Source organism: Mesoplodon mirus (genome assembly GCF_964341445.2).
Source record: "Mesoplodon mirus genome assembly, chromosome: X".
NCBI classification, from domain to species: domain Eukaryota; kingdom Metazoa; phylum Chordata; class Mammalia; order Artiodactyla; family Ziphiidae; genus Mesoplodon; species Mesoplodon mirus.
Window position 1 is genome coordinate 48,185,346 of NC_138981.1, and position 27,559 is coordinate 48,212,904.

At 38.0% G+C, this 27,559-nt stretch overlaps 1 protein-coding gene across 9 annotated transcripts in view; it reads right to left on the bottom strand.

Moving 5' to 3' along the window:
- Positions 1–27,559, bottom strand: part of HUWE1 (HECT, UBA and WWE domain containing E3 ubiquitin protein ligase 1) — a 144,903-nt gene that overhangs the window by 105,369 nt on the left and 11,975 nt on the right. For all 9 annotated transcript variants that reach the window (XM_082609743.1, XM_082609742.1, XM_082609746.1 and 6 more), the window contains 4 exons: positions 12,094–12,162; positions 7,874–7,972; positions 6,968–7,174; positions 5,437–5,589 (listed from right to left, as the gene is read on the bottom strand). In XM_082609743.1, coding sequence (XP_082465869.1) covers positions 5,437–5,589; positions 6,968–7,174; positions 7,874–7,972; positions 12,094–12,138 — 504 coding nt within the window. In that variant the 5' untranslated portion in view covers positions 12,139–12,162. The remainder of the gene's footprint in view (positions 1–5,436; positions 5,590–6,967; positions 7,175–7,873; positions 7,973–12,093; positions 12,163–27,559) is intronic.

Genomic DNA, 27,559 nt, shown 5'->3' on the forward strand with positions numbered 1-27,559 from the left:
AGTCAAGCAGACATCGAAGGGCAACAATGGAGGACCAGGAGGGTGGTTTGGAAGCTTAAGACTTTAAAAATGGTATTTTCAAAGAATATTTAATGCTGTGGGAAAATACTCACCATAGGTTACATGGGGGGCGGGGAAAGCAGCATATGAAACACAATGTTAGTTGTTTTTTCTACATGGTGGTGGTTGAGGATTATTATTATTTTCTTCTTTATACTTTTTTGTATTTTCTTAATTTTCAACATTGAACATGCATCGCTTTTTATAAAAATTCTGACAAATTTATTTGAAAATAAATATTGGAAGGTGAAAAAAAAAAGAACCAATGAACCTGAAGACAGGTCAATTGAAATTACCCAGTCTGAAGAGCAGATAGAGAAAAAAAAAAGTAAACAGAGGTTAAGAGATCTGTGGGACTTCACCAAGTAAACCAACATATACATAATGGGAGTCCAAGGAGAAGAGACAGAAAAAGGGGCAAAGAGATTATTTAAAGAAATAATGGCCAAAACATCAAATTTGACAAAAGACATGAATCTATAAATCCAGGAAGCTCAATGAAATTCAACAGGATAAAACGACACAGATCCACAGAAAGACACATTATAATCAAATTGCCAAAGGCCAAGACAGAGAGAATAACCTTGAAAGCAGAAGGAGAAATGTGACTTGTTATGTACAAGGGATCCTCACAGCTGATTTTTCATCAGAAACGATGGAGGCCAGAATGCAGTGGGAAGACATATTCAAAGTGCTAAAAGAAAATAGCTGCCAATCAGATTCTATATCTGGCACAGTTATCTTTCATAAATGTAGGAGAAATTAACACTTTCTCAGATAAAAGCTGAAAGAGCTTGTTGCTAGTAGACCTGCCTATAAGAAATGCTAAACGGGAGTCCTGCAGGCTGAAATGAAAGAACACGCCACAGTAACCTGACTCCATATGAAGAAATTAAGAACACCAGTAAGTTAATTTCATAGGTAAATATAAAAGGAATTATTAATGTATTTTTGGTTTGTAACTCCTTTTTTTCTGAGTGTTTTAAAAGACAACTACATAAAAAAGTAAATTCTACATCTATGTTGAACGGGCACACAATATATAAAGATGTAATTTGTGGCAAAAACATACAGTGGGAGGAAAGTGCTATATAGGAGGAAAGTTTTTGTCTATTCTTAAAACTAAGTTGGTATTAATTTGAACTAACTTTTCATTAATGAAGATGTTAGTTGTAATACACAGGGAAAACATTAATAACTAGACAAAAGATAAAACAAGAAAACATAAGACTTGAACATTAAATCAACTAGACCTAACATATATATACATATATATAGAACAATCCACCCCACAACAGAATATACATTCTTCTCAAGTACATACAAAACAGTCTCCCATATAGACCATATGTTAGGCCACAAAACAAACTTTAAGAAACTTCTAAAAAAGAATAAAATCATACAAAGTATCATATCCAACAACAGAAAGAAATTAGAAATCCGTAACAGAAGGAAATCTGGAATATTCACGAACACATGGAAATTAAACAATATACTATTAACAACCAATGGGTAAAAGAAGAAATCAAAAGGGAAATTAGAAAATTCCTTAAGACGAATGAAAATGAAAACACTTCATATCAAAACTTATGGGATACATTTATGGGATAAAGCAGTGCTTAGAGGGAAATTTACAGCTGTTAATTGCCTACATTTAAAAAAGAAAGATCTCAAATCAGTAACCTAACAGTCCACCTTAAGGAACTAGAAAAACAGCAGCAAACTAAACCCAAAGCAAACATAAAGATGGAAATAGTAAAACTGGAGCAGAGATAAATGAAACAAAATAGAAAAACAGAATCAGCTAAACCAAATTTGTTTCTTTGAAGATATCAACAAAAATAGACAAACCTTTAGCTACACTGACCCAAAAAAAAGTATGTTCTTGCTCTCTAAAGCTTGTTCTTTTAAAATATACATATAGGAGGAACCAGTGAAAAGGGAAAGATTTAAGACAGCTATTCTGTTCATCTTCGATAACACCCAGAACAAGTTACTTGATTTCTCTGATCTTTACCTCAAAATTGAGCCTATGCACAGGGGCATACCTTATTTTACTGTGCTTTGCAGATACTGCTTTTTTAATTGAAGGTTTGTGGCAACCCTGCATTGAGCAAGTCTACTGTTTTTTTCATTTTTCCAACAGCATTTGCTCACTTCACGTCACTGTGTCACATTTTGGTAATTCTTGCAATATTTCAAACCTTTTCATCATTATTATATTTGTTATGATGATCTGTGATCAGTGATCATTGTTATTACTACTGTCATTATTTTGGGGTGCCACGAACCATGCCCATACAAGATGGCAAATTCAATGGAAAAAAAAATGTGTTCTGACTGCTCCACTGGCTGGCTGTTCTACCATCTCTCTCCCTCTCCTCAGTCCTCTCTGTTCCCTGAGACACAATAATATTGCAATTAGGCCAATCAATAAACTTACAAGGGCCTCTAAGGATCAAGTAAAAGGAACAGTTGCACATCTCTCACTTTGTATCAAAAGCTAAAAATGATTAAGCTTAGTGATTCCTACACGTTGGATCCATTTCTGGAAATTTTCCACTGTTATTACCACACTATTTTAATTCCTTTTAGCTTTATAAAAAAAGTTAATACCCAATAGGAAGAGTACTTCCTCATTCCATTTTCAATATTTTCTTGGCTATTCCCAGGACTTCCAGTGAAGAAACATGGAATTTGCTGAAAACTGTGAGGACAAGGGAAATATAAATACTTGATGCCACAGAGGGGTGACAGGTAAGTCAAACCAAGGATCTGAATTTGCAAGGCGGAATAAGCTTGAAAGGCTATGTATCTTCACAATTACCTTCCTTTTGTTTCTTCTGTTGTCACAACTAACTGTTCTGTAGAATACTTCAACTATCACTGTCACCCCTAAATCTTTCTATCTTTTGTGTTCTAATAAAAATCAAGTGCCTACGATAAGAAAGTTGTGGTAAGCTGGGATCCTTAAAAGACCATGTCAAGCCAAACTTGATTCATGAAAAGTCTGTGATGTTGTGACATTTCTGAGATATTATCATTATTAAATACAAAGAAACATTTCTTACAAAATTATGTAAAGTTAATATGGGAAAACACTGATGCTAGTATGTTAAGTAAATAAAGTAGGATATCAAGTTACATATACTATATGCATTCAGCTATGTAAAGAAATATGCATAAAGACTAAGAAAATGTACCAAAATGTGAAGAGTAGATACATAATTATGATAAATTTCCTTCTGTACATTTCTAAAATTTTTAAATACCAAGCACCTATTTTTATTATGATGTTTGTTTTGCAGCCAACAAGATAAACCTATGGAATGTTTAAGATTCAAGGGTACTTACTAGTTAGTACTAAGAATAACTAGTTCTTTGTCCTTTTAATTATGCCCCCATAACACTTTCTCAACTACTATGTGAGCTTTTTAGAGAAAAGAACATGTTTTATACTATATCCAGCACAGGATTAGCCATATACTTCTTGAATGTTATCAAGTGGAAGAGTTGGGTGTGGATTCAAGGAGCTGGGTCTCAGGCTGACACCCAGGTTTGGAACATAAGCCATGCTCAATCAACTCTACAAACAGCAGTTATCACATTTTACACTTTATCAGGGGCTAAAAGCCCATGGGCTTTTCCTAAAAATAATGTAACTTCTGAATCTCATCGTCCTCACCTACTCCATAGTTACCATATGATCCTGGCAATTAAGTAGACACCCAATAAATAACATTTATATCAACCATGTCATATTTGACACCACCTCACTAGATGGGATTTGCTCAAGAATGGGTATGTATTCAGATATCAGGGAGAAGGTCTTGATGCCTTTGGGATGGAACTATAAGAATCTGGTAAGATTTTGTAACTTTGCCCAATAGGATAGATTAAACCAATGGTTCTCAAAGTATGATCCCTGGACCAGCAGCTTCAACATCCCCTGGAAACTTATTAGCAATGCACATTACTGGGCTCTGCCTTAGGCCTACTGAATCAGAAATGGGGGTTGTGGGAATTGAGGTAAAGGGGTATGAGCAGACAGGAGAGGGAGACTAATCTATGCTTTAATAAATCAACTTTCTCATGCATGCTCGAGTTTGAGAACCAGTGTCCTAGACCCTTACAAAAATCAACCAACTGGCTTTTAACTGATTCAAGTCTTCCTGGAGAACTCTGCTATATTCGCAGTTCACTAATATCTGTGCATAGTCACAACTGGCTCACATCACTGGGTTAACTGAGTCACTAAAAAACTATCATGAGAAAATGGTTAAAAATAATCTTGGGGCTTCCCTGGTGGTGCAGTGGTTGAGAGTCCACCTGTTGATGCAGGGGACATGGGTTTGTGCCCCAGTCTGGGAAGATCCCACATGCTGCGGAGTGGCTAGGCCCGTGAGCCATGGCTGCTGAGCCTGCACATCCAGAGCCTGTGCTCCGCAACGGGAGAGGCCACAACAGTGAGAGGCCCGCGTACCGCCAAAAAAAAAAAAAAAATCTTGTATTTGCAAATCCAAGAAAATAAAATATGCTCAAATTTTAAGGGAGGCTCCATCTGGATGAATATCAGGTGATTAACATTCTCTTTATACTTTCCTATACATCCTAGAATTTTTGCAATACATGTTACATTTATAATCACACAAAAATGATTTTAAAGTAACCATGCACCTAAACATAGCCTGAAACTTGAGTTGTATGACTTGTGAGGTAACCATTTATTATTCAGCTTTTAAAAAGTTAGCCCTACCAACTTTCTTCCAAGAAAGCTTTCTAGCAATGGCTACCTCTCTCAAACCTGAGTACGCATTATCAGTTTGCCTCTACAAACACTGGACAATAGTTTGACTAAGCTGAATTTAACATGAGCATTTTTGCCTTCAATTAACAATCATTACCACCACAGACCAATTACTGAGCACAGCACTAAGAACCCTACATTTTATTTTATTCTGAAAATACTCTTAAGGTAGATATAACTAAATTCTCAGATGAGAAAACTGCTATCAGAGCTAATAAGGTAGGCCAGGATTCAAAATCCAGATCTTTTATTGCAGCCAATGTTTCCCTCCAAGTAGAATCTGATTCTAAACTTTCTTTCCAGAAGAGAAGTGGCCATTTTTGAACAAAGAGAGATTCTCTTTGTGAGCAGAGATTCATGAAATCCCTCAAAATTACTTCATAAAATTGAGAATACTTCCTAGGATTTTTGGGGTAACTTAGTTAAATGGGCCCCAATAGTTCTACTCAATTAGGCCAGTAAAGTTAACTTACGGATTCCTATTCATTTTGACACTGCAAGAAACACCTGTGAAAAGGAATAACAGGGTCCAACTTCTGTGTCCTTCCAACTCTTCACCCATGACTCACCTCTGCCAAGTGCTGCAGCCGGGTTAGCAGTGGGGTTCTCTTGTCAGATCCAAGGCGTGTGATATAATTTGATCTTTTGCTAAATACGTACAGAAGGTTGAGGACTGCCAGCACCACTTGCATATCAGAAGAAGCCAATAAAGTTGTCAAATGCTACAGGGGACAAAAATGGAGGGGGGGCAAGTTCATGGTATCAGGCATACAAGACCTTGAAAACTTGAAATGCCATGGATTTATAAAGCTATCAAGAAGTTTAACAGTACAAAAAAAATTTATAAATATTTGAGCACCTACAACATGTAACCTTATGCCCAAGCAGCTTACAATCTGGCAGCAAGCCAGAAAGTCCAATTTAAATTAAAAAAATGTGAACAGTTCAAAATTACATAGGTGTCTCCACAGGAAGAAACATTACAAGAGAGACAAGTGTAATATTTTAATACATAGCAGAACTCAAGAACATTAAGTTTCCAACTAGACTAAAAGTATAGACTAAGATAATTTTATGCTCCTTCTGTATCCTTTACAACAAATATAAAATTGGAATTAATTACAACACAGGGTTCTTCATATAGAAACTAAAAATAACAGTTGGTGGCACTTATGACTGTTACAATACAGTGTATGTAACAATAACCCAATAACTATTTTTGCTTTTTAATACAATCAGAATTCACCAATATATTGAAACATTTGGTTAGTGTTAAAATCAGTATGTAATTTAGATGGAAATGAACCAAAGTATTTCTGGTTGCTGATTATCCACAGAAGGCTATGGATTTCCTTTTGCAGCTTATCTATGTCATCTTCAACAGGCTGCTTAGCCATCCCCTACTTAAAACTTCAGGTACTAGGTCTTTAGTTGAGTTATTCCACTTCTCTTCTTAAGTCATTTACTTTCTGTTTGTTCTGATTCTGTTTCTTTAATGAAGACTTAGGAAAAGTAACACATAACAACAGGGCACTAAATCAAGTGATAAAAACTCTAAAGTTAGGCTAAAGGAAGAGAGTTTCTTCTTATACTGATTTTTGACCAGTTCAAAAGTTCACTAATTCCTGTGCCCACTTTACTCTTTAAGAATACATAGCATGCTATTAATATACATTTTGGGGAGGGGGAGAAGAAATTAAAAAGCAGCACACTACAACTTAGAAAAGTAGTAAGTGCAGTAATGTGTCAAGGAAATCAAATTATGTCTAATATTTTAAAAGTAATTTGGGGCTGCTCTGATAACCTGGGACCAAGATCAATTCCTGTAAATTCCCAAGAATACATCAATACATGTATTACATTCTCATTAACTTCTTAAATCTTAAAAGGCAAGGTGAAGGTGACAGTAAAGAACCTTCCCATCAACCCTGTGAAGGGTATCTTTAGCCAAGAAACATCCTACCATTGGCTTTGACATTGAAAACCCCAGAACTCCATAATGAAAAAGAAAGAATCATCAGAAAGAAAGAACAATTTCCTTATTCTGGACGTGAACAATTCTAGTTAAGAACAGATCACATAGGCTTGAACCTCTCCTACCTCTATGGAACTATACAGATGCCGGGAAAAGCTGTACTCAATGAGCAAGGCTGTGAAGTTCAACACAGCCAAGAGAAGCATCTTCAGTTGTTCTCTTTCTGGCCTATCACACACGAGCATCCATGACATATTCTCCACTGTCTGTCCAGCGTCTGCCAGAATTCCATCGAAGGAGTCCAACAGATCCACCCAGTGATATAACTCGCACTGGAGAGGGGAAGAGAAAGAGGAAGATATAAGAATAAGGTAGGGCTTCCCTGGTGGCGCAGTGGTTGAGAGTTCGCCTGCCGATGCAGGGGACATGGGTTCGTGCCCCGGTCCGGGAAGATCCCACCTGCCGCGGAGTGGCTGGGCCCATGAGCCATGGCTGCTGAGCCTGCGAGTCCGGAGCCTGTGCTCCACAACGGGAGAGGCCACAACAGTGAGAGGCCTGCGTATCGCAAAAAACAAACAAACAAAAAACTTGTGCTAACACCAGGAGACACCACAAAACCCCTACAGCTCGGTCTTCAAAAGGAGAATTCCGGCTACCTCTGAGGTCTAAAAACACAAGGACTTTCCCTGCCAGAATCCACTTTATCTGAAGTGCTCATTTTTAGAGTTATCTAAAGAAGAGTCTTTTAAGCTAAGAGTAAAAATCCTGAGACTATCTCAAACTCATACTGTCAGTCAAACTAAAGGAATTTTGTGGTTGAGATTCTTTATCATCACCTGTATAAACATTCTTCATCCTTGGCTAGCAAAATTTTCCTTTTACATTTCTTTCAAAATTTCCTTGGCAACCATTCACAGGCTAAAAATTACTGGTCTAGAGCTGTGCCAGACACACACTAGATGCTTATGAAGTAATTGCTGAATGAGGCTACCTCATTTTGATTTCTCTTTTGGGAGTATGGGTTTACATACCTTTCCAATGTTCCATGTTTTGATCTGCTGCAGTTCCAAGAGGAGTTGCTCATCATTACAAACTTTGAGTTTGTCTATTAAGGCTCTGCAGTCTGCAGGCTGAGAAAAACAAACAGGTATTCACAAAAGGGTGTTTTGGAGTATGAGGGAGACACAACAAGGAAGAATAGGAAAAAAAAACCCTTATGTCAACACACTCAATGATTTAACTTTTGATAGAACGCACTACTTAAGTGGAAATTTGCCAGACGATCACTTGAGATTAATACAGAAATCTTATAATGAAACAATCCATCTGTGTATTTTTTTAAAACCTGGATGAACCTGTAGATATAGACAAACTACTTGGAAGTGTACAGACAACACAAATAAAGGAAACAAGCTAAATATCAATAAAAACAAAATGAAGGAATCTGTATCATAGTCTGAAAGTTAACCAGAATGCCTGATAAGAAATGTTCAATTAGAGGAACACTGAGGAGCCCTAGTGAATTCACAAAGGTGAAGATTAGCACTGGCTGTATTTTTCTGCAACATTAAACCGTCCAATTATAGGAGGCAAAGAATTTCTGAACTGTGTAAAACTAGGACTCCATTCTTACTTGGGGTTTCCATTTCCATATATTCCTGCTCTGTTTTACTGATGAAAGGGCCTGTTTGTCAGGTAACAAGGTGTGGATTCAGAGTTCATAGTAAGTTTCCAAAAGTGGAGCTGGTGGCGGGGGGATAGGGACTGGGACAGAGATGCTTCTATTAATGGATGGCAGCTAGAAGTGATTACACTTGCTCTTTGACTCTGTAAAGCAGTATGGTATCCTAGGAATGGGCCTAGATTTGGAACCAAACGAATCTGGGTTCAGTTTTTCGCTTGATGTTTACAAAGTTGTTTGATCACAAGCAAATCCAACCTCTTAGCCACAGTTTTCTTACCAGAAAAAAGACCTAAGAACCACCTTGGAAATGTGAAGCTCAAGTGTTTGCATAAAGCACTTATCTCACATAATAGGAGCTTAAATACTGAAAAGACAGCTTACTGTTACAAAGAGCATGGACTTTAGAATTAGGTAGTTGGTAAGCTACCTCTTTGCATCTCAGTATCCTCTTCTGCAAAATGAACTTAACATGACCTATTTACCCAGCAATGTTGTGAGATTTAAACTAGGGGCATTTTCAGCAGCCAAAATGGAACGTGGAACAATAGGGGCTTAAGGGCAAATTTTTTTTAAGCTAAGTCTGAAACCTTTTCTCTCTCTAAAGTAAGCATTATTAAGAGCTATCTCAAATTTCTGTGGTAATTAAAGGCATGTAAAATTCTTGGCATAAAACCCTTCAACAAACCAGACCTGCAATTTTTCTTCCTCTCCTTGAAGTCATACAGGTTGAGGGAGAGGTACTGAAGTAGTAGAAACAGATAACAAAGGAGTGTGAACCACCAGCTCATGCAGTTCACTTGTGCCTTCTGGACCTACCTGGGCCTACTATCAAATATACCACTTCAATTTCTAATGGATTGCAACGATGCAGATCCAATTTTATGATTCTGTGGGTTAGATAACACCCAGTTCATGACAAACATTTGGGTCCTGTAATCATTTGGTTATCTCATAATCAGGCATTCAGTCTTTATCAAGGTCCAGTAGCAAGCCAGAAGCTGCTTTTCTGAATGTCAGAATAGCTGTTGGCAGAGAACAGCACGGCCAAACTCTACCCCCTAGGTCTTAAGCTGTGATTCTCCTATTGGGGCTTGCCAGAGGCATCCCACAGCATCTTTGGCTGACACTTAAGTCAGACACCTGGATCTACTAGGCCATAATGTCCACGGAGTAGGGCAGCTTACATCATAGCCTGAACCTTCTGCAGAGTCTTCTCTAGATCCAAACACTACTATCACTTTAGAAGTTATCCAGTAAATGGATCAAAACAGCATGCCTAAATGTAATACATGCTGGCTCCAAAATCCAAAGAGGCACCCCATACACTGTTCCTCTTTCTTCATGGTGTGTGGTACAAGGTGCAAAAACATGTCTCTCACTTTAGAAGGGAAATTTTGACATTTCCCAGACCTTTGAACCCCTAGAAAATTTCCTGACGTGGCAGGCCCTCAAACTTCAAAGGGCACTCTCTGGCACACATATGTCTAAGGCATCTAAAGTGTTTGTGCTTTCTGTTCACAAGCCCCAGTTAGCATAACAGCATCAATTTAACGTACCAGCACCATGTTGTTTTATCAGGAGTATCAAGATCCCTATGGACCTTGTGGTCTGCAGAATGCACCAGGGACAAAAGTGTATCTTTACCGTCTTGTCCCTGCTGCATAAATGCAAACTGAGTGTGATTTTCCTTACTCATGGTAGTGCAAAACAAAGCACTTGCCAGTTCAATGGCTGCATACCAATTGCCATGGTTTATACTGATTTGCTCCAATAAAGATGTCAAATCTAGGGAAAAAATCCTCTGCACAGCTGCCAATACATAAAGTGATCAATAAATATCTTTCTTGTGCAGTCACTATGGAAAACAGTAAGAAGGTTCCTCAAAAAATTAAAAACAGAACTACCATATGATCTAGCAATTCCACTTCTGGGTATTCATCTAAAGAAAATGAAAACACTAACTTGAAAGGATATATGAACCCCCATGCTCATTGCAGCATTATTTATAATAGCCAAGATATGGAAACACCCAAGTGTCCATCGATGAATGGATAAGAAGATGTGGTACGTATATACAATGGAATACTATTCAGCCATAAAAAAGAATGAAATCTTGTCATTTGTGACAATATGCATGAAACTTGAGGGCATTATGCTAACTGAAATAAGCCAGGAATTTGTACATAAGTGTGACTCCAAGAACAAATCTATAACAATCTACTAGGTAAAAGAAAAAGAAATTGAATTTCTCTGATTATCTACAAGGTTGAATTATCCTGGAAGTTAAATGACTTCAGGCAAGTTTTCTTTTTGCTCTTCAGTTTCCAAAAAATTTGAGTATGTTAACTGTCGAAAATTCTAGATGCCGAAACGTATCAAAAACAAAATGAAAAGCAAATGAACAGGTATGTAAAATGAATATACTCAATATGTATGGCATATTCAATAAGAAACTGACATTCCAATGTGAAATACAAAATAAAACAGCATGAGCAGACAACTAATATAAGGCCAATAAATGTGAAAATATATGTATTAATGCATGCAAATCAGAACAGTGAAATATTTTTTCTCCACCTATTAACAAAAATGTAAAAGATGATCTGCAATGCTGGAGAGGATGTAGGAAGACAGCACTTCTCATACTCATTAGTATAACACTGAATGAAAAGGGCAGGAGAACTGCCCATGCAATACTGGAATAAATATCAATAGTGATACCCTTGGGTGATACTTGCCAGGTAGTTACAGTTTTTAAAAAACCAAGTGGCCTGTATTTAGAAAATGAACCAACTAATTATGTGCCAGATACTTTGCTGAGCAGCTACCTCACATCAAGGAGGGAGGAATTTTCAACCCCATTTTACAGCTGTGGAAACCAGGCAAGTTAACTCTCAGACACAAAAATCTAGTAAGATTCAAACCCATGTCTAATTCCAAAGCTTGTGCTCCTTGAACTACAGCACACGGGGTCTATGGGAGTGTCATAACAATACAATACTGTCTTAATTTCAGAATGCAGTTTAAGCAGGCCAATAGAATATTGGACAGAAGCTGGGATTTCTACTGCTGACATAGGATCAACTGACATGGCCACCCAATACATAGGTTAATATAGGTTAAGCTGAACTGCATGATTAAGAATCAGTAATAAAGAAAGCTAAAACACTGGCCTCACATGAAATCTAGTGAGAAAGGTGTTACCACTTTAATTTTCTAGATAACAAAATTGAGAAAGATCCTGCAAATACAGACAGAATTTGAATCCGTACTTGCTCTTTCCATTATACCATGCTGCTTTCAGTGCACAGAAGCAGCAGCCAGACAGCCTACTTCAGGTATATATAGCTATAAACTGTTTAGTGCTCACTCTCCACTGATCACTAGCTTATTCACCTTTTTAACCAAGGGAAGTTCAAAAGAAAATTTGACTGTTTCAAGACAAGTTGCTGTTTTACTGCACTGTGTGTATATAAGTGATGATATATTTGGAAGATCAATATGAGTGAACTGACTGCAAAGATTTTTTTCTGAAATGAAAAAATAGGCAAACTTTTGGATACTTACAGCCTCAGTAGGTGTCTTTTTCAGTTTAGTCCTGTCTACTTTCATGTTTTCGATTTTCTGTTTTATGATCTGAAAAGAAATTCCCCAAAATGTGAGACTTAAAGCTGCAAGCTTGAGCTCTACATGCTTGGACATAGACAATATAGAACAAAGAGCATGCAAAATGTTTAAAGTAAAATTGGAGTTATGATGCAGGCCAACTCAGAGGCACAGATACGAGGTAAAGAGTGGTAAACAATCTCTCCAAATAAAACTGGCCCACATTCAAGTTACACAAGCTTGTAACCAATTTAAGCCAAAATTAAAATGACCCCACCCTGACCTCTCAAACTCATACTTGAAAGTAAGAGTAAAATGTTTTAACACACCTCAGGATGGAAAAATTCACCATATCCTGCAGTTTTTTGGAAAACTCAGCAATTCCACTTCTCGGAATTTACCCAAAGAAAATCATAAGAATGTATATAAATATTTAATCACAAGAATCCATACTGCATGACCATGTATAACAGTGAAGAAGTGAAAAGGATCAAATATCCAAAATAGGATTGGTTTAAAACAGACTATTACACAGCTGTTAAAAACACTGCACACAATTACATAACAGCAAAGCTGTTCATGGTGAAATAAAAAGGTTACAAAACAGAATAAATAGTATAAACCCATGTTTAAAGAAAACAGCTTAGAAGGGGTATGCATCAAAATGTTAATTCAATCTAACCAAAAGGATTATGTATGATTGTTTTACCTGTGCTTTTCTATATCTTTATCTGTACTGTTTTAACCCATAAAAATATATTATGTCAGAAGAACAAAGGAAACAAAATACTTTTATTTTTTTTCATTAGAAAATGAGGTATATAAAACTCCCACTAGAAATATCCTGAGCACAGAACACAATCACTTTACTAAGGTCCATTATGATGCTCCAGCCAAGGCACAGGAAGAAACAAAGGTTTCCCCCCATTAGCAACTAGCACATATGCAGAGGAAGAGGTGAACCGCAGGGCTCTTTACCTCTAATAATGTATTTGCTATACAGCAGTCACTGGGGGTCAATGTCCCTCCTCCAAGAAGGCTGGCATAATATAAAGCTGACTAAGCACAAGTATAAATTTTAGGCAGCTTTTGGTCTAGAGTTAGTCCAACATGCTCAGTATTTTGGAAATAACATGTATTTGTCTGTATGGCTGGCATCCATTCAACCAATGGGCATTCAGAAAGAGTTGGTACAAAATCCAGAATATGTTCTAAAATGTTGCTGTAGGGATCATTCCTGAAGAAAAAAAGATGCTTCCCCTCTAAAGTTCACATTTAGGGTATGTGATTACAGATTACTTTTTTAAAAAATTACCTCAGCATCTAAGAGAAAATAAGCAAGATGCCTTCTGCCAATAACTTCCAAATATCTAAAATGAGGCCAACAGGATTCTGGCAACAATCTGATACATGTAGTGGAAACTATAAGTGAGCTACTTGTACACTTACTCTCAGGTTTGCTTTGTCTCACAAAACCTCACACCCATTACTTCGAGCAAGTGGCTGTCACATCATTGTGGCTGTAGTCATTTGTGGGAGGCTATTACACTGCCTCAGCTACAGGAAGTAGCAGTTAGCCCCAACACCATACAACCCGAATCACTGAATACTCTCCCTACAAAATTAGGAGCAAAGTAAGAAGGTCTGCTCTCTCCAGTTTCATTCAACACAGTGTTGGAAGTTCTAGCCACTGAAATAAGGTAAAAAAAGGAAGTAACAGGTATACAAATCAGAAAGGAAGAAATAAAACTGTCCTTATTTGCAGGTAACAAAGGATTATCTAAGTATAAAATCCCAAGGAGTCTACAAAAAACTCCCCAGAACTAACAAGTGATCTCAGCAAAGTTATAGGATACAAAATAAACATACACAGATCAATCATATTTCTGTATACTGGCAATGGACATGTGGACTCAAAACTTTACAACACCACTCATAATTGCTCAAAAAAATCTGAAATACTTAGGCATAAATATAACAAAGCATGTACAGGCCTTGTATGCTAAAAACCACAATATGTTGATTTAGAAAATCAAGACCTAAAAATATGAAGTGATATACTATGTTCATGGACTAAGACGACTCATATTAAAGACAATGGAACTACAATAGCTCAATTTTGAAAAAGGAGACAGAGGGAATCACTCTATCCAATTTTAAGACTCTCTCTCTCTCTCTCTCTCTCTCTCTCTCTCACACACACACACACACACAGAGCTACAGTAGTCAAGATTGTAAACACAGTAATAAAGGAGGGATAGACACATATGCCAATGGACCAGAATAGAGAACCAAGAAATAGACCCACACAAATATGCCCAACTGATTTTTGACAAAGGTGAAAAAGCAAGACGATCAAAGGATATTTTAATCAACAAATGGTGCCAGACCAAGTAGACATCTATATGCAAAGAGATGAACTCTGACCTCAGTCTCATATTTTATATAAAAATTAACTCAAAATGGATCATGTGGCCAGGATGTGCAGAAAAGGGAACTCTTGTGGACGGCTGGTGGGAATGTAAATTGGTGCAGCCACTATGCAAAACAGTAAGGAGGTTCCTCAAAAGATTAAATATATGATCCATCAATTCCACTTCTGGATATTTATCCAAAGGTAACGAAAAAAACTAACTTGAAAAGATATATGCACTCCCATGTTTACTGCAGCATTATTTACAATAGCTAAGACATGGAAGTAACCTAAGTGTCCACTGATGGATGAATAGAGAAAATGTGGCTGTAGATAGATAAAATGTACACCACATTTTATGTTTTTATATATATTAAAGATATATAAAATGTAATATTATTCAGTCTTACAAAAAAGAAGGAAATCTTGTCATCTGCAATAACATGAATGGACCTTAAGGGCATTATGCTAATAAGCGAAATAAGCCAAACAGAGAAAAGACAAATTCTGTATGATCCCACTTATATGTGGAATCTCAAACAAACAAAACCCCCAAAAAACAAAAATACAAAACTTATAGATACAGGAAACAGATTGGTGTTTGCCAGAGGCAGGGACTGGGGGGGTGGGGTGGGTGAAACAGATGAAGGTAGTCAAAAGGCACAAACTTCCAGTTATAAAACAAAGAAGTCATGCGGATATAACGTGCAGCGTGATGACTGTAGTTAATACTGTATTATATGTTTGAAAGTTGCTAAGAGCAGATCTTAAGAGTTCTTATCACAAGAAAAAAAACTGTAACTATGGTGATGGGTGTTAACTAGACTTATTGTGATCATTTCACAATATATACAAATATGGAATCATTATGTTGTATACCTGAAACTAATATAATGTTAAACGCCAATTACATCTCAAAAAAGAAAAAAGAAAGGATGATGGACTTAAATGTAAAACTATAAAATCTACTGGGAGGGGCTTCCCTGGTGGCACAGTGGTTGAGAGTCCACCTGCCGATGCAGGGGACACAGGTTCGTGCCCCGGTCCGGGAAGATCCCACATGCCGCAGAGCGGCTAGGCCCGTGAGCCATGGCCGCTAAGCCTGCGCGTCTGAAGCCTGTGCTCCGCCAACGGGAGGGGCCACAACAGTGAGAGGCCCGCGTACCGCAAAAAAAAAAAAAAAAAAAAAAAAAAACCACAAAAGAAAAAATCTACTGGGAGAAAATATTTGCAAACCATACATACTATCTAGAATATATAAAGAACTCTTGAAACCCAACAATAAAAAAAAAATCCTCCAGAACAAGAGCACAGACTAAAACTTGTGCAAATAACCAACTCACCACGATTTTACTGGTTTAAAAAAATGTAGATGAAGTCACTGGCAAATCTTCACACAAATATGTATCTCACTTTAACTAAAGCTATTTTGACTTATTCTGTACCATTCAAGGGTCTGGACTGAAAACAATAGACTCTGGCTAACTAAAACAAAAATGTGATTTACTGGAAGGGTAACTGATAGCTCACGCAATCAACAGGAAAGCTTAGAGATCCACATTCAGAAAACAGACAGAACCAAGGAAGCGAGGCATCCTGGAACTACAGCCAAAGACCTCCCACAGACACAGCTTAGTTGGGGGTGCCTACGCTGCCAACACCGGACTCTGAATGCCTAGAAGCTACTGCTGGTGGCAGTATGATTTCTAAATGGCCTCAGGTATTTGCATCAGTGGCTCTAGATGCACTGTCCCAAGTGTGAGCATCTGATTGGTCAAGCTGAGGTCCCATGCCCATGCTCTAGCTGTCAAGGTTCTGGGAGAGCAAGTGCATTTGGCTTTTTCAGTTTCCACACTGTTCAGGTTCCAAACTTTTCATAAACAGATTCAGATGATAGGCACCCAAATAAAAAAAACAAGCCAAAACAAATGAATGATCAAGCACACGTTCCCGTAACAAGTACAATGTTAACCTGGCCTCTATAATTTTGTTGCAAGAAATACCTATAGTTTAAAAAAGATATCACTGCCCGTGAGACATCAATTAAGAAAATTCATGTCTTTTTTGTTCCTGTTCTATTTCTAAGCTGGTTTCACAGTAGGAAGGGAGAATACTTTTTGAGTGCCCACTACAAACCAGATAATACTTAGGCTGGTGTTTCTCAAAGCATTCTAGAGCATCTTGCTCCATGAAGACTAGGTTCCAGTAATTTAGGAAATGTTACAAATTTCTCTTCCTTTAGGACAGTCACATGGCTGACTGACATTACTAAGAGCTCCAAGAAATCCCGGGTAAAGGAAACTTATTAGGACATAGAAACATTTTTCCTGCAGGTGGCATCTATTGAAAGTCCAATTTAAGAATCCCAAAGAATACACTTTGAGACATGCTGCTCAGGGGCCTCATATTTGTCTTTCCTACAATCCTCACCATGCAAGCCAAGTTCTTTCCCCATTTACAGATAGAAAACAGAGGCTCAGAGAAATTCAGAACCTTGCCTGGTTAGTGAATGTTGGCGCCAAGATCTAAATCCAGGCCCTTCTGACTCCCAAGTCCATGCTTCAATAACATGCTGTTCACTTTATTTACGAGTTTTACAACAATAAATGCTTACAGATGAAAATACAAATTTGTGACAAATTCCTCTACACTGTTGGATCCTATTGTTCACAAAAAATATTGTAAGAGAGGAAGCTGGGGCACAGGGTGAAAAGCTGAGATATTATCAATCTCACTAATGATGGAACAGTAACTAGAGAATGAGTTCTACCTAATGCTTAGAAGTTAAACAGATGAAAATCCCATTACATAAAAAAGTCTCTAACAAAAAGAAGTGAATTCTAAACAAATCCCTGGAAACAGCCTACTGCCTTTGTTGGGTCAGACCAGAACTCTGTGCACCAAGCAATCTCTACACATAATAAATATTTCTTCCTAAACTCAGGTTAGAAAGATCAACTTTCAGAAAACTAATGAATTATTATGAATCACCATCTGTAGCGATTACCATTACACTTAAATACTTCCATTTAATTAACCATTTCTTTTTTCACTCCTTCATTCCCCCCAACTTCACTTATCTTTGAAGTTTGAATCTTGGTTTTATAGGGTTTACATCAAGACAAGAGGGTACAATTAAAATACAGTGAGGGAAGTCACTCTTTAAAGGGTAACTCACTCTGTAGTAACCACCTCCGGTTGATCAAATTTATAATGACTTTCAATATTGAAATCAGCTTAAGGGCAGAGGACACCTATAGTTTCAAATCTGGGTCAACAGCAGTTGAGTACAGTGGTGGACTAGCCTTACTATTCAAAGTATGGTTGAAGGATCAGCAGCACTGATATCAACTGGGAGTTACTAAAAACGCAAAATCTCAGGCCCCACCCAGACGTGAAGAATCAATCTGTATTTTAATAAGATCATATATTAAAGTTTGAGAAGCACCAGATTATAACACAGGCTCCAAACCAGGAAACCCAGGTTAGAATCCCTGCTGTATCACTTACTCACTGTATGAGCATGGACAAATCAGCGTATGTGCACTTGTTTTCTCAACTGTGAAATATGGATAACGGATCTCCCACTTCCATACTCACTTTCATCCAATCCATTCTCCAGAGAGCAGCAAAAGTAATCTTCTTAAAACATAAATCAGCTCACGTTACTTCCTTGCTTAAAACCTTTCAACAGTTTCCCTACAATTATTTCCAAATTCTAACCATGAGCCAGAGGGCCCTGGCATGATTTGGCTCCTGGAACTCTCTCCAATCTCCTCTCTGCACAACCACATTAGTCCTTCCGTTTAGTTTCTGGAACACTCTAAATTGTTTCCAGCCTCTAGACAGTTACAGGTGCTATTCCTACTGGAATGCTTCTGCTCCACACTCTCATTCTTCCCAGAGCTAGTTCTATTTGAGAAATTCACTTTAAACTAAGACCCAAAGCGGCTTCCCAAGGCAACCTGCCTAAAGCTGTCTGTTATTTTTTTTTATGATAGTAACCCTGCTTACTTCTCTCATCGCAAATATCAATTAGTATAACTGGTTTGATTTCCTACAGTGTTAAGCTCTCAGCATCTAGCACAGCATCTTCCATGTGATAGATACGCAAATATTTATAGAATTGAGTTCAGGAAAGAAGTATGCACTGAGAAAAAAAATCTGTGATTGTAAGCATATAGACAGTACTTGAAGCCATGGGAGGAGAATCCAGCAAAGGAGAGGCTGGTGAGGTAGAAGCAAAACTAGTTCATCACGGCATCATGAAAGACACAAGATGGCAAGGCTAATCAACTGGGTCAAATGTCAAAATGAGGTATGTCCAGAAAAATGTCCATTGAAATTGGGACTAGAGATAACTTGACAAGCATTAGTTCCAGTGGCATGGTTGGAAAGGAAGTCAGACTGGAATGAGTCAAGGAATCAATAGGAAGTGAGGCAATATAGATGGCATGTGTAGAATACTCCTGAAAAGGCTGATTGTAAATACAAGCAGAAAATTATGGGGTCTCACTGAAAGGCAGAGGGTAAGGGAGAGGAAAAGGAGATAATGGAAAGAAAATCCCTAAGAAAGTTGAGGGTAGGGGACTATATAGAATCTCACTATTTCACCTTAACATAGTGAACACTTACGTGGGTTTTCAACAGCAGAAATAGTACTAACCAGAATTAGGACAATCCTCTTCTTAATCTCTTAAAACTTGACTGAGTGTCCCTCCTACATGCTCACACTGTACCCTGTACCTATCACTTCCTGACATTAATGAGAAAATGTATGCCACAGGATGAGGAAGAAAACCAACCAACCAACCAACCAACCAACCAACCAACCAACCTTGGGAAGGGAAGAAATATACAACATTATCAGTGGTTGCCTCTAGGTGGCAGGATAACACAGTTTTATTTATGCTTCATGCTCTTCAGAGCCTTCCAAATTTTCTATAATCATGCATCCATTTATAATGAGAATTTTTCTTTTGTACAATTTTTCTTAAGGTAGAAAACAGTGGCCCCTGAACCAAAGGGCATGTATCAAATTAAGAAAAATATCCTCTAAACAAATGCCTTGGATTGGCTGCTGTTGGCTCTTGGAGCCTCTTTCCTATACCTCTTGCTGGTTAATCCTGAAGTATGGCACACAGCAAGCATTCAGTATTTATTGATTTGGTTTATTATTGGTAGGTTAAGAAATGCTGCACACATGTACGGGAGTGTGGATGAATCAGAGACAGCCTACCCATGGGAACGGCTGCTCCGTGAAGGCATTTTCCCTATTTGATTGTTTTGTTCACAGCTTAGCTGTACACTAAGCTCCTATAGGAAACAATAAATATTGGCTAATTAAATGAAAAACAAAAAGAACAAAACAAAAAAGTCAGCCTAAGATTCCCACCGAAATCATGGAAAAGCATTATGGTGGTTTTAAAGTAATGCTTTAGAGAATACTGAACTCCAACGTCCTACAAAGCAAAATACTTAATTATATTTGCCTTTTGCCTCTCTGCAGTCTCTTGAAAGTAAATTCGGGTGAGAAATGCCCAGACCGTCCATCATGTCAGGAAACAGCAAGCTGAAACTTGAAACCCAGCCTGCTATTGACCATTTGATTAGAGGCAGAGACATCACATTGACTGATTTGTAAAAGGGGACAAGGGGACACCACCTGATTATCAGGCCTTTCCATCCAGTCTAGTTTCTGATTATTTACATTAATACCCACCAAATATTCTGAGAACCCATTTATCACCATAGTAACAACAGATAACATTTACTGACCACCTATTATGTATTATCTCTAATCCTTATAACACCTTGGCGATGAAGATCATTCCTGGTTTACTGAGGCCAAGAGTAGCCACATACCCAGTAAGTGGTACAACCCAGATTCAAACCAAATTTGCTCCACAACTGTACAGTACACAAAATGTCTATGCACAGTCCACCCTGCTACACCCCTCCTACAGACACCGATATCCCTGTCCTTGGCCACATAAAATATGACCCTGAGAACTTCTGACCTAGATTTTATTGGACATTTGATAGTAAGATGTAGTAATAAAGCAAATGAGGTATAGCCTTTACTCACCCAAGACAAATCTGGAAATTATCTGCAGAAATACGTCGACAGGGTCTCTCTCTCCCTCAAAACCTGAAAACACTATACCTCAGATAAGTTTTCATGCTTGCTCTTGGTGCTTTTCTGCACTGCAGTATACTCAAAATAAGGGCAGGGATACCGAGGAGGAAGAATCTGAAAATTCCAACACTGACTTTGGAGGTGAGAATGGTGTCTGAGAAGTCATCCCCTACACGTCCTCTACCCTACAGTCCTGGGAAGCTGCAGATCCAGGAGTTATCCTTCTGGTCATTACTCCCAATTACTTAGAGAGAGAAACTGGCATCAAAAGAATTTAGGCAACAAATAGGGCTCACCAAAGTTGTAAATCAGTTTTGCCAGCAGAGACGAAATGGCAGCATGCCAAGGAGACCTCCCTTCCTAGCATTCCTTAGAAAAATAAATAAAAACAGCAATGCCTGTGTGAAAGTTATGCTTATTAAGGAGAAGAGGAAGAGACTCCTTGTCTACACATTTTAAATTGGTGCTCTGGAATAATCTTAGTCTACGCTTTAAGAATGCTCTGTCTCCCATCCCCATCTTTACTTGCGGCTGGATTTGGTGCAAAAGATCAATGGTAACAATGATGGATTATTCCCTATCTCATCACATCCAATTTCAAAGATGCAAGTACTTCCCAGTCTTGCCCACCTCTAACAGAAAATTAAGACATCAGCCTTTAAACTACTATGCTCTATTGAATTGTCAACAACTTAACCACACAAAAGCCTGCCACTATCTAATAGATGATCTTCACTCAGAAGAGCCACAGACAGCATTCAGTGAGTTCAGGAAAACACATCCGTCAGAAGTCAAAGCTAATTTAAAAATATCTTTAAAATAATTTACTTAAAAATTAAATCTGGGGCCTCCCTGGTGGCGCAGTGGTTGAGAGTCCGCCTGCCGATGCAGGGGATGCGGGTTCGTGCCCCGGTCTGGGAGGATCCCATATGCCGCGGAGCGGCTGGGCCCGTGAGCCATGGCCGCTGGGCCTGCGCGTCCGGAGCCTGTGCTCCGCAACGGGAGAGGCCACAACAGTGAGAGGCCCGCATACCGCAAAAAAAAAAAAAAAAAAAAAAAAAAATTAAATCTGGAGTTCTCAACCCTAGCTTTGTAAAATCAACTGACACTTATTTTGAAAACGAAAAATGTCTGGCCATATAAATATCTGACTCAATAGATAAGAGGTGGGAACTTTTTTTTTCAAGCTGTGTAGGTGATTTGGCTGCACAGCCAGACTTGAGAGCCACTTTGTTATATATTGTTAATTATGCTTTGCCAATCTGTGATTCATTTAGGAATATGCTTAAAAATAATGGGGGAGGGAATGGGACATAAATAAGTATAGCCATGTGTTGACAACTGTTGAAGCTGGGTAACAAGTACATGGGGGTTCATTATACTGTTTGCAAACTTTTGTGTATGTTTGAAAATCTCATAAATTAGAAATATTTTAAATTAAGACTTTACCTTGCAAGATCCCCCTATTCCATCCTCCACATTGCTCCCAGAGCAATCTCCCTCAAACTCAAAATCTACCTACAACATCAAGTGTAAACTCCTTACCTAACCAGCATCCAAGACCTCTAGGACCTAATGCCTGCTTACCTCTCTTACCAGGGCCATGACATTACATAATATTCCTCTTGGCTCCCCACATGCTTTAACCATGTCAAGTTTTTACAGTTTCCCTACCATTCAAGACCTTTGATACCTTGACTCAGATTGTTCTCTCTGCTAAAATGGCTGCTCCCTGCATATATTCCCTAGAGCTCAGCTTACATGTCACTTCCTCTGTCAAGCCTTTTCAGATATCCCCTCCCCCAGATTAACACTGATCACTCTCTCCTTTGTGTCCCCACTGTGTCCTGCACATACCCTCAATCAACACACCTCTCTTTATTTACATGTCAGTCTCCCCACTAGAGTGAGTTCTGCATGAGTGGGATTCTCTTTATCTTTGCATTCCTGTTGCCAGCATAGGAACTGTCACTTAGTAGATTAATAAATGAATGAATGACTACCCAGTAAATGTTTAACAAAGCTAAAAATCCCAAATCACTTTCAACGCTTTTTTAAAGTGACATTTTCAACTGAGAAAACCAATTTATACAACTCATTCAATCTGCATCTTTCATTCAACAAATAGTTATGAATATGCTATATGCAGGGCATTGTGATAGGTGCTATGAGATGGTCAGGTGTAAATCAGAGAAAAGGGAAGACTAGAAGCAATGGTAATATAAAAGCAACAAAAAGCCAGTATACAAAACACACAAATTACAGCTTCCTAGTGGTCAAAGCAAAGCTGGAAACACAATCAATTACAAGATCAACACACTACATAGGATAAATCCTTATGTAACACCAACCATAATCTTCCTGCTTTTTAAAAAAATATGGATTTTTAGAGATTAAAGTTGCATAAAGCAGAGTACACTTTCAGCGAAAGTGAAACAATTTTAGCCCAGCTTTCACCTTTGGGCATAATGCTTTGGTCTAGGGAAAAAAAATACACACAGACACACTAGGAAATATAAGCACAAACAACAGCAATTTGGACATCCTCTTAATGACACATGGAGAAATCTTTAGATTTCTTTGTGTCCTATATTGAGGGAGCACCACAAAAATCCTAAAATTCTATGGAAAATTTTCACCTATGTGGGTATTTTTCTGAGAAGATAGTTGATAGCTTTCTTTCATTGGCTTCTTAAAGAGATCTGTGACCTGAAAAACATTAGCAACTATCACCCCCCAGAAATATCTCCAAGACACCGTGTGCTTAGCCACTACAGTGTTTTCACTTTCATTTATGAAACACAGGCGTATGGTATTTCCCTTAAAGCCACATGACAGGCCACTGTCAAATACAATAAAGACAGTACAGGAAACCAAAGAAACAGAATTCCAACCCTTGTGCATTATTCAGCTACAATTCTCTCATGTCCCTAGGTTTATAAAGAAATATGCAGCATCTCGAAAATTAAACCTCCTCTATGTAAGGGGGAATTCTGTATTCCTGGATAAAATACTCTAGCTCTGTATCCTGAAGACAGGTAGAAAAGGCACAATCCTTTTATAAAAAGGTTAGATTAAGTATATTTCTAAATAAAAGCTAGGTTTTAATGCCTTAAAATATTCTGACAGGGGCTTCCCTGGTGGCGCAGTGGTTGAGAGTCTGCCTGCCGATGCAGGGGACACGGGTTCGTGCCCCGGTCCGGGAGGATCCCACATGCCACGGATCGGCTGGGCCCGTGAGCCATGGCTGCTGAGCCTGCGTGTCCGGAGCCTGTGCTCCGCAACGGGAGAGGCTACAACAGTGAGAGGCCCGCGTACCGCAAACAAACAAACAAACAAAAATATTCTGACTAAAGATATATCTGTATGACGGGAAGAGAGAACTTAGTATTTATCTGCTACCATACATAAGGATTATTATTTTTTTAAATTTAAAAGTAGAAACTGAGGAATACTACTGGAAGAAAGTAAAAGTGAAATAGAGGACAACAACAGAATGGAAAAGCCTGGGAGTCAAGCTGGGCTTAAATTCCACTTACTAGGTGTATAATCTCAGACAAGTTACTCCAAGTCAGTAACCTCTGTAAAATAAACAACACAGTCTATCTCATAGGATTGTGCCTGGCAAAGAGTAAGCCACATTATTATATCTTATTTCTTTTAGCTCCAGATTAATCTAAGGGCAGCAATCTTATGCTGGGTCTCTCTCTCTCTCTCTCTCTCTCTCTCTCTCTCTCTCTCTCTCTCTCTCACACACACACACACACACACACACACGATCAAGAGTCAAAAAAAGCTGGTTTTTTCCAGCCTTTCTACATGTTATCCGCATATGAAGAACATAAAGTATTTATTAATCTCCAAACTGTTTGCCTTAATTACGGACATAAACTTAACTTTGATAACAAGATTAGGAGGCTCCAGGTCTCACTCTCAAGTTAGTTATAGTTCTCCAAAGGTTAGTCTACTAAATAATGTCTGGGCCATGCCACTTAAGAATCAAAAATTTTAAGTGTACCTCAACTATTCTGAGCTACTTTTAATGAATTTGGAAGGAACAAAGATTCTTTTACATGGTTAAAAGAATAAGTTATTTATAGCAATTATCAACATAGCAGCAAACTCCTTTCAGAATGATGAAAACAATTCCAGCTTCACAGGTTTGTTACAAGGATCAAATTAGTTCACTGATAAGAAAGCTTTAAAACAAAGCCTTTAGAAAAAAAGATTATGTCCCAACATATAGACTAAACTGGCTCTGTTTGAGTAAATTTAACACCACTACATACAGCCCGGCACATAGTCATTTCCAATGTTCTTTAAATAAACCAGACAATGTGAACAATCTGCTGCTTTAAAACATTTATAACTGAAAGGTGTTTGCTAAAAATGTAAGAATAGTATGCAAAGGCACTCTAGTTCCCTGACACAAACTGACTTTGTGACTTTAGGACAATCTGGGCCTCAAACAAACGTAAAATGGAAATATAATAAGTAAGATCCCTTAAAACACTGTCTATAATACTATGCCTTCAGTTCAAGACAAATGTTAAAAGTATTAAACATGAACAACCTGAATTATTCTCAAAACCTATAGAGCAAAAAGTAACCAACCCAGTTTGCTACTTGGCCAAATTCCAACTTAAAAAAAAAAAACTATTAAAAAATATTAGAAGATAAAAAACACAGGGAAATATTCTTGTAATCTTGGCAAATAAAAGATCTCCCCCTACCCTACCCCCAAAAAAGATCTCCCAAGAAAGATGTGCAACCTAGTAACCATAAACGAAAGAATTTGACTACATAAAAATTCCAAACCATAAACAAAGAAAATATCTGCAACAGGAAAAATAAAGGGTTAATGTTTCTAATATACAAAGAACATCCAAAACTCACTAAGACAATCATTGAAAACCAAGTAAAAGGGAACTTGTAATTTGCAGAGGATATAAACATTTGCTTATCCTTACTAGTAACTACAAAAATGCTAATCAAAACGAGGAGATGTGATTTCTCGCTCAACAGACTGGTTAAAATTAAAAGGACCAACTGTATCTTGTTTTGGCAAATGTAGGTGGAGAAAAGGACACTCACAAACACTTCGGTGGAAATGGCAATTCTATATAGCCTTTCTGGAGGTCATTCTGGCAGTACCTATCAAAAAATTAAATGGGTACCACCCTTTGACCCAGGATGAATTCTATTTCCAAGGCTCAACAGGGAATGATGAAATTATAGCAGGTTCATGCTTTTGGGATGCAACGCAACCATTAAAAAGAATGGAGTCCAGCCATATATTCTAACGTATAAAAATACGTATAGTACGTAAATGGATAAGTATAGTATGTAAACGTTAAAAGCTATAAAAGAATATGTACACATTGTTAACAGATATAAAAGGAGATCATCATTTGTGGGGGGAGTACTAACTTTTAACTGAAATGTTTATTTTGTTTGTATCTTTCTTTAAAATAGCAAACGTTACTTTTATAATTTAAAACAGCTGAAAAGGAAGGGAAAAAAAGATGAGCTTAGAAAACATCACTTTAATTTGAAAGTTTTACAAGCAGGAAATTTAGTCACATCTATAGATTTATAGCATCCATAAATATGCATGAAAACATGCAACCAAATCGAATTGTCCCATGAAAGAGCTCCAAATTGACCTTATGTTGAAAAGTAATAACCATAGTCAAAAGGGCAAAAGAAACTGAGCTTTCTTTGAACTTCTGACTTTCTCATTTACCTTTCTACTCCCTTAAATTTCCCCCATTTTTTTGGTTAACTTTCTTATAGGAAGGGGGCCACTTATTTTGCACTTCTATGGATGACACCTGCTGGCATATTTAGAAATACAGATAATAAATTCAGTTTTAAGGAAAGATACAGCAAAGTGGAAACATACCAAACTAGATAACCTGGGTTCAATGGCCAACTCCACCCCTAAGCAGCCATGTTAGCTTGGGCAAGTCATTTCCCCCAAACCTGTGCCTATAAAATAAGGAGTTTGATGTAGACAATACCAAATATAAGCGTCTTATCCAGCTCTTCTGTTGGACATGGAGAAGACTACCATTTTTATGCCACTGGTAATTTGTTTTGCTAGAGGTAGATATGTGAATTCACCCATGCAGGCAGTCTGCCTTTACTTTTGAAAAGCAAAAATCTAAAATGCTCTATGTAAGAGGTTGTATTCAAGTGACATCTATACTTCTCCAGACTATACTTCCTTTTAAGGCTGGCCTCACCAAGACAGTTAAGGAAATTTGAGAAGCAGGGAACTGGAACTCCAGATTAGGTCAACAGACTGCAAGGCACTCTAAGCTGGAGTAGTCAAGCTAGTCCCTGTAAAACATGGCAGCAGATATAGATACAAAGAGAGAGGCATCTATAACAATGATACTGGATATATCCACGTTTATATTCTTCTCATATACTAATGTATGTCCCTAGCTCCTTGTACTTAGAAACACTCAGAGAATGCTTGTTGAACTGAAGAGAAGTAAGATGTGAGAGGGAAAAAGAAGATATAATATTAACAACAATAACAACAACAAAACCAACAATGGTTTCCAGTTTATTGAGGACTTACTATGTGCCATATGCTATATTTTATACAATAGATGAAATGTTAAAAGTGCTACTCAAGGGCTTCCCTGGTGGCACAGTGGTTAAGAATGTGCCTGCCAATGCAGGGGACATGGGTTCGAGCCTTGGGTCTGGGAGGATCGCACATGCCACAGAGCAACTAAGCCCATGTGCCACAACTACTGAGCCTGCACTCTAGAGCCTGCGAATCACAACTACTGAGCCCACGCACCTAGAGCCCGTGCTCCACAACAAGAAGTCACCGCAATGAGAAGCCCACGAACCGC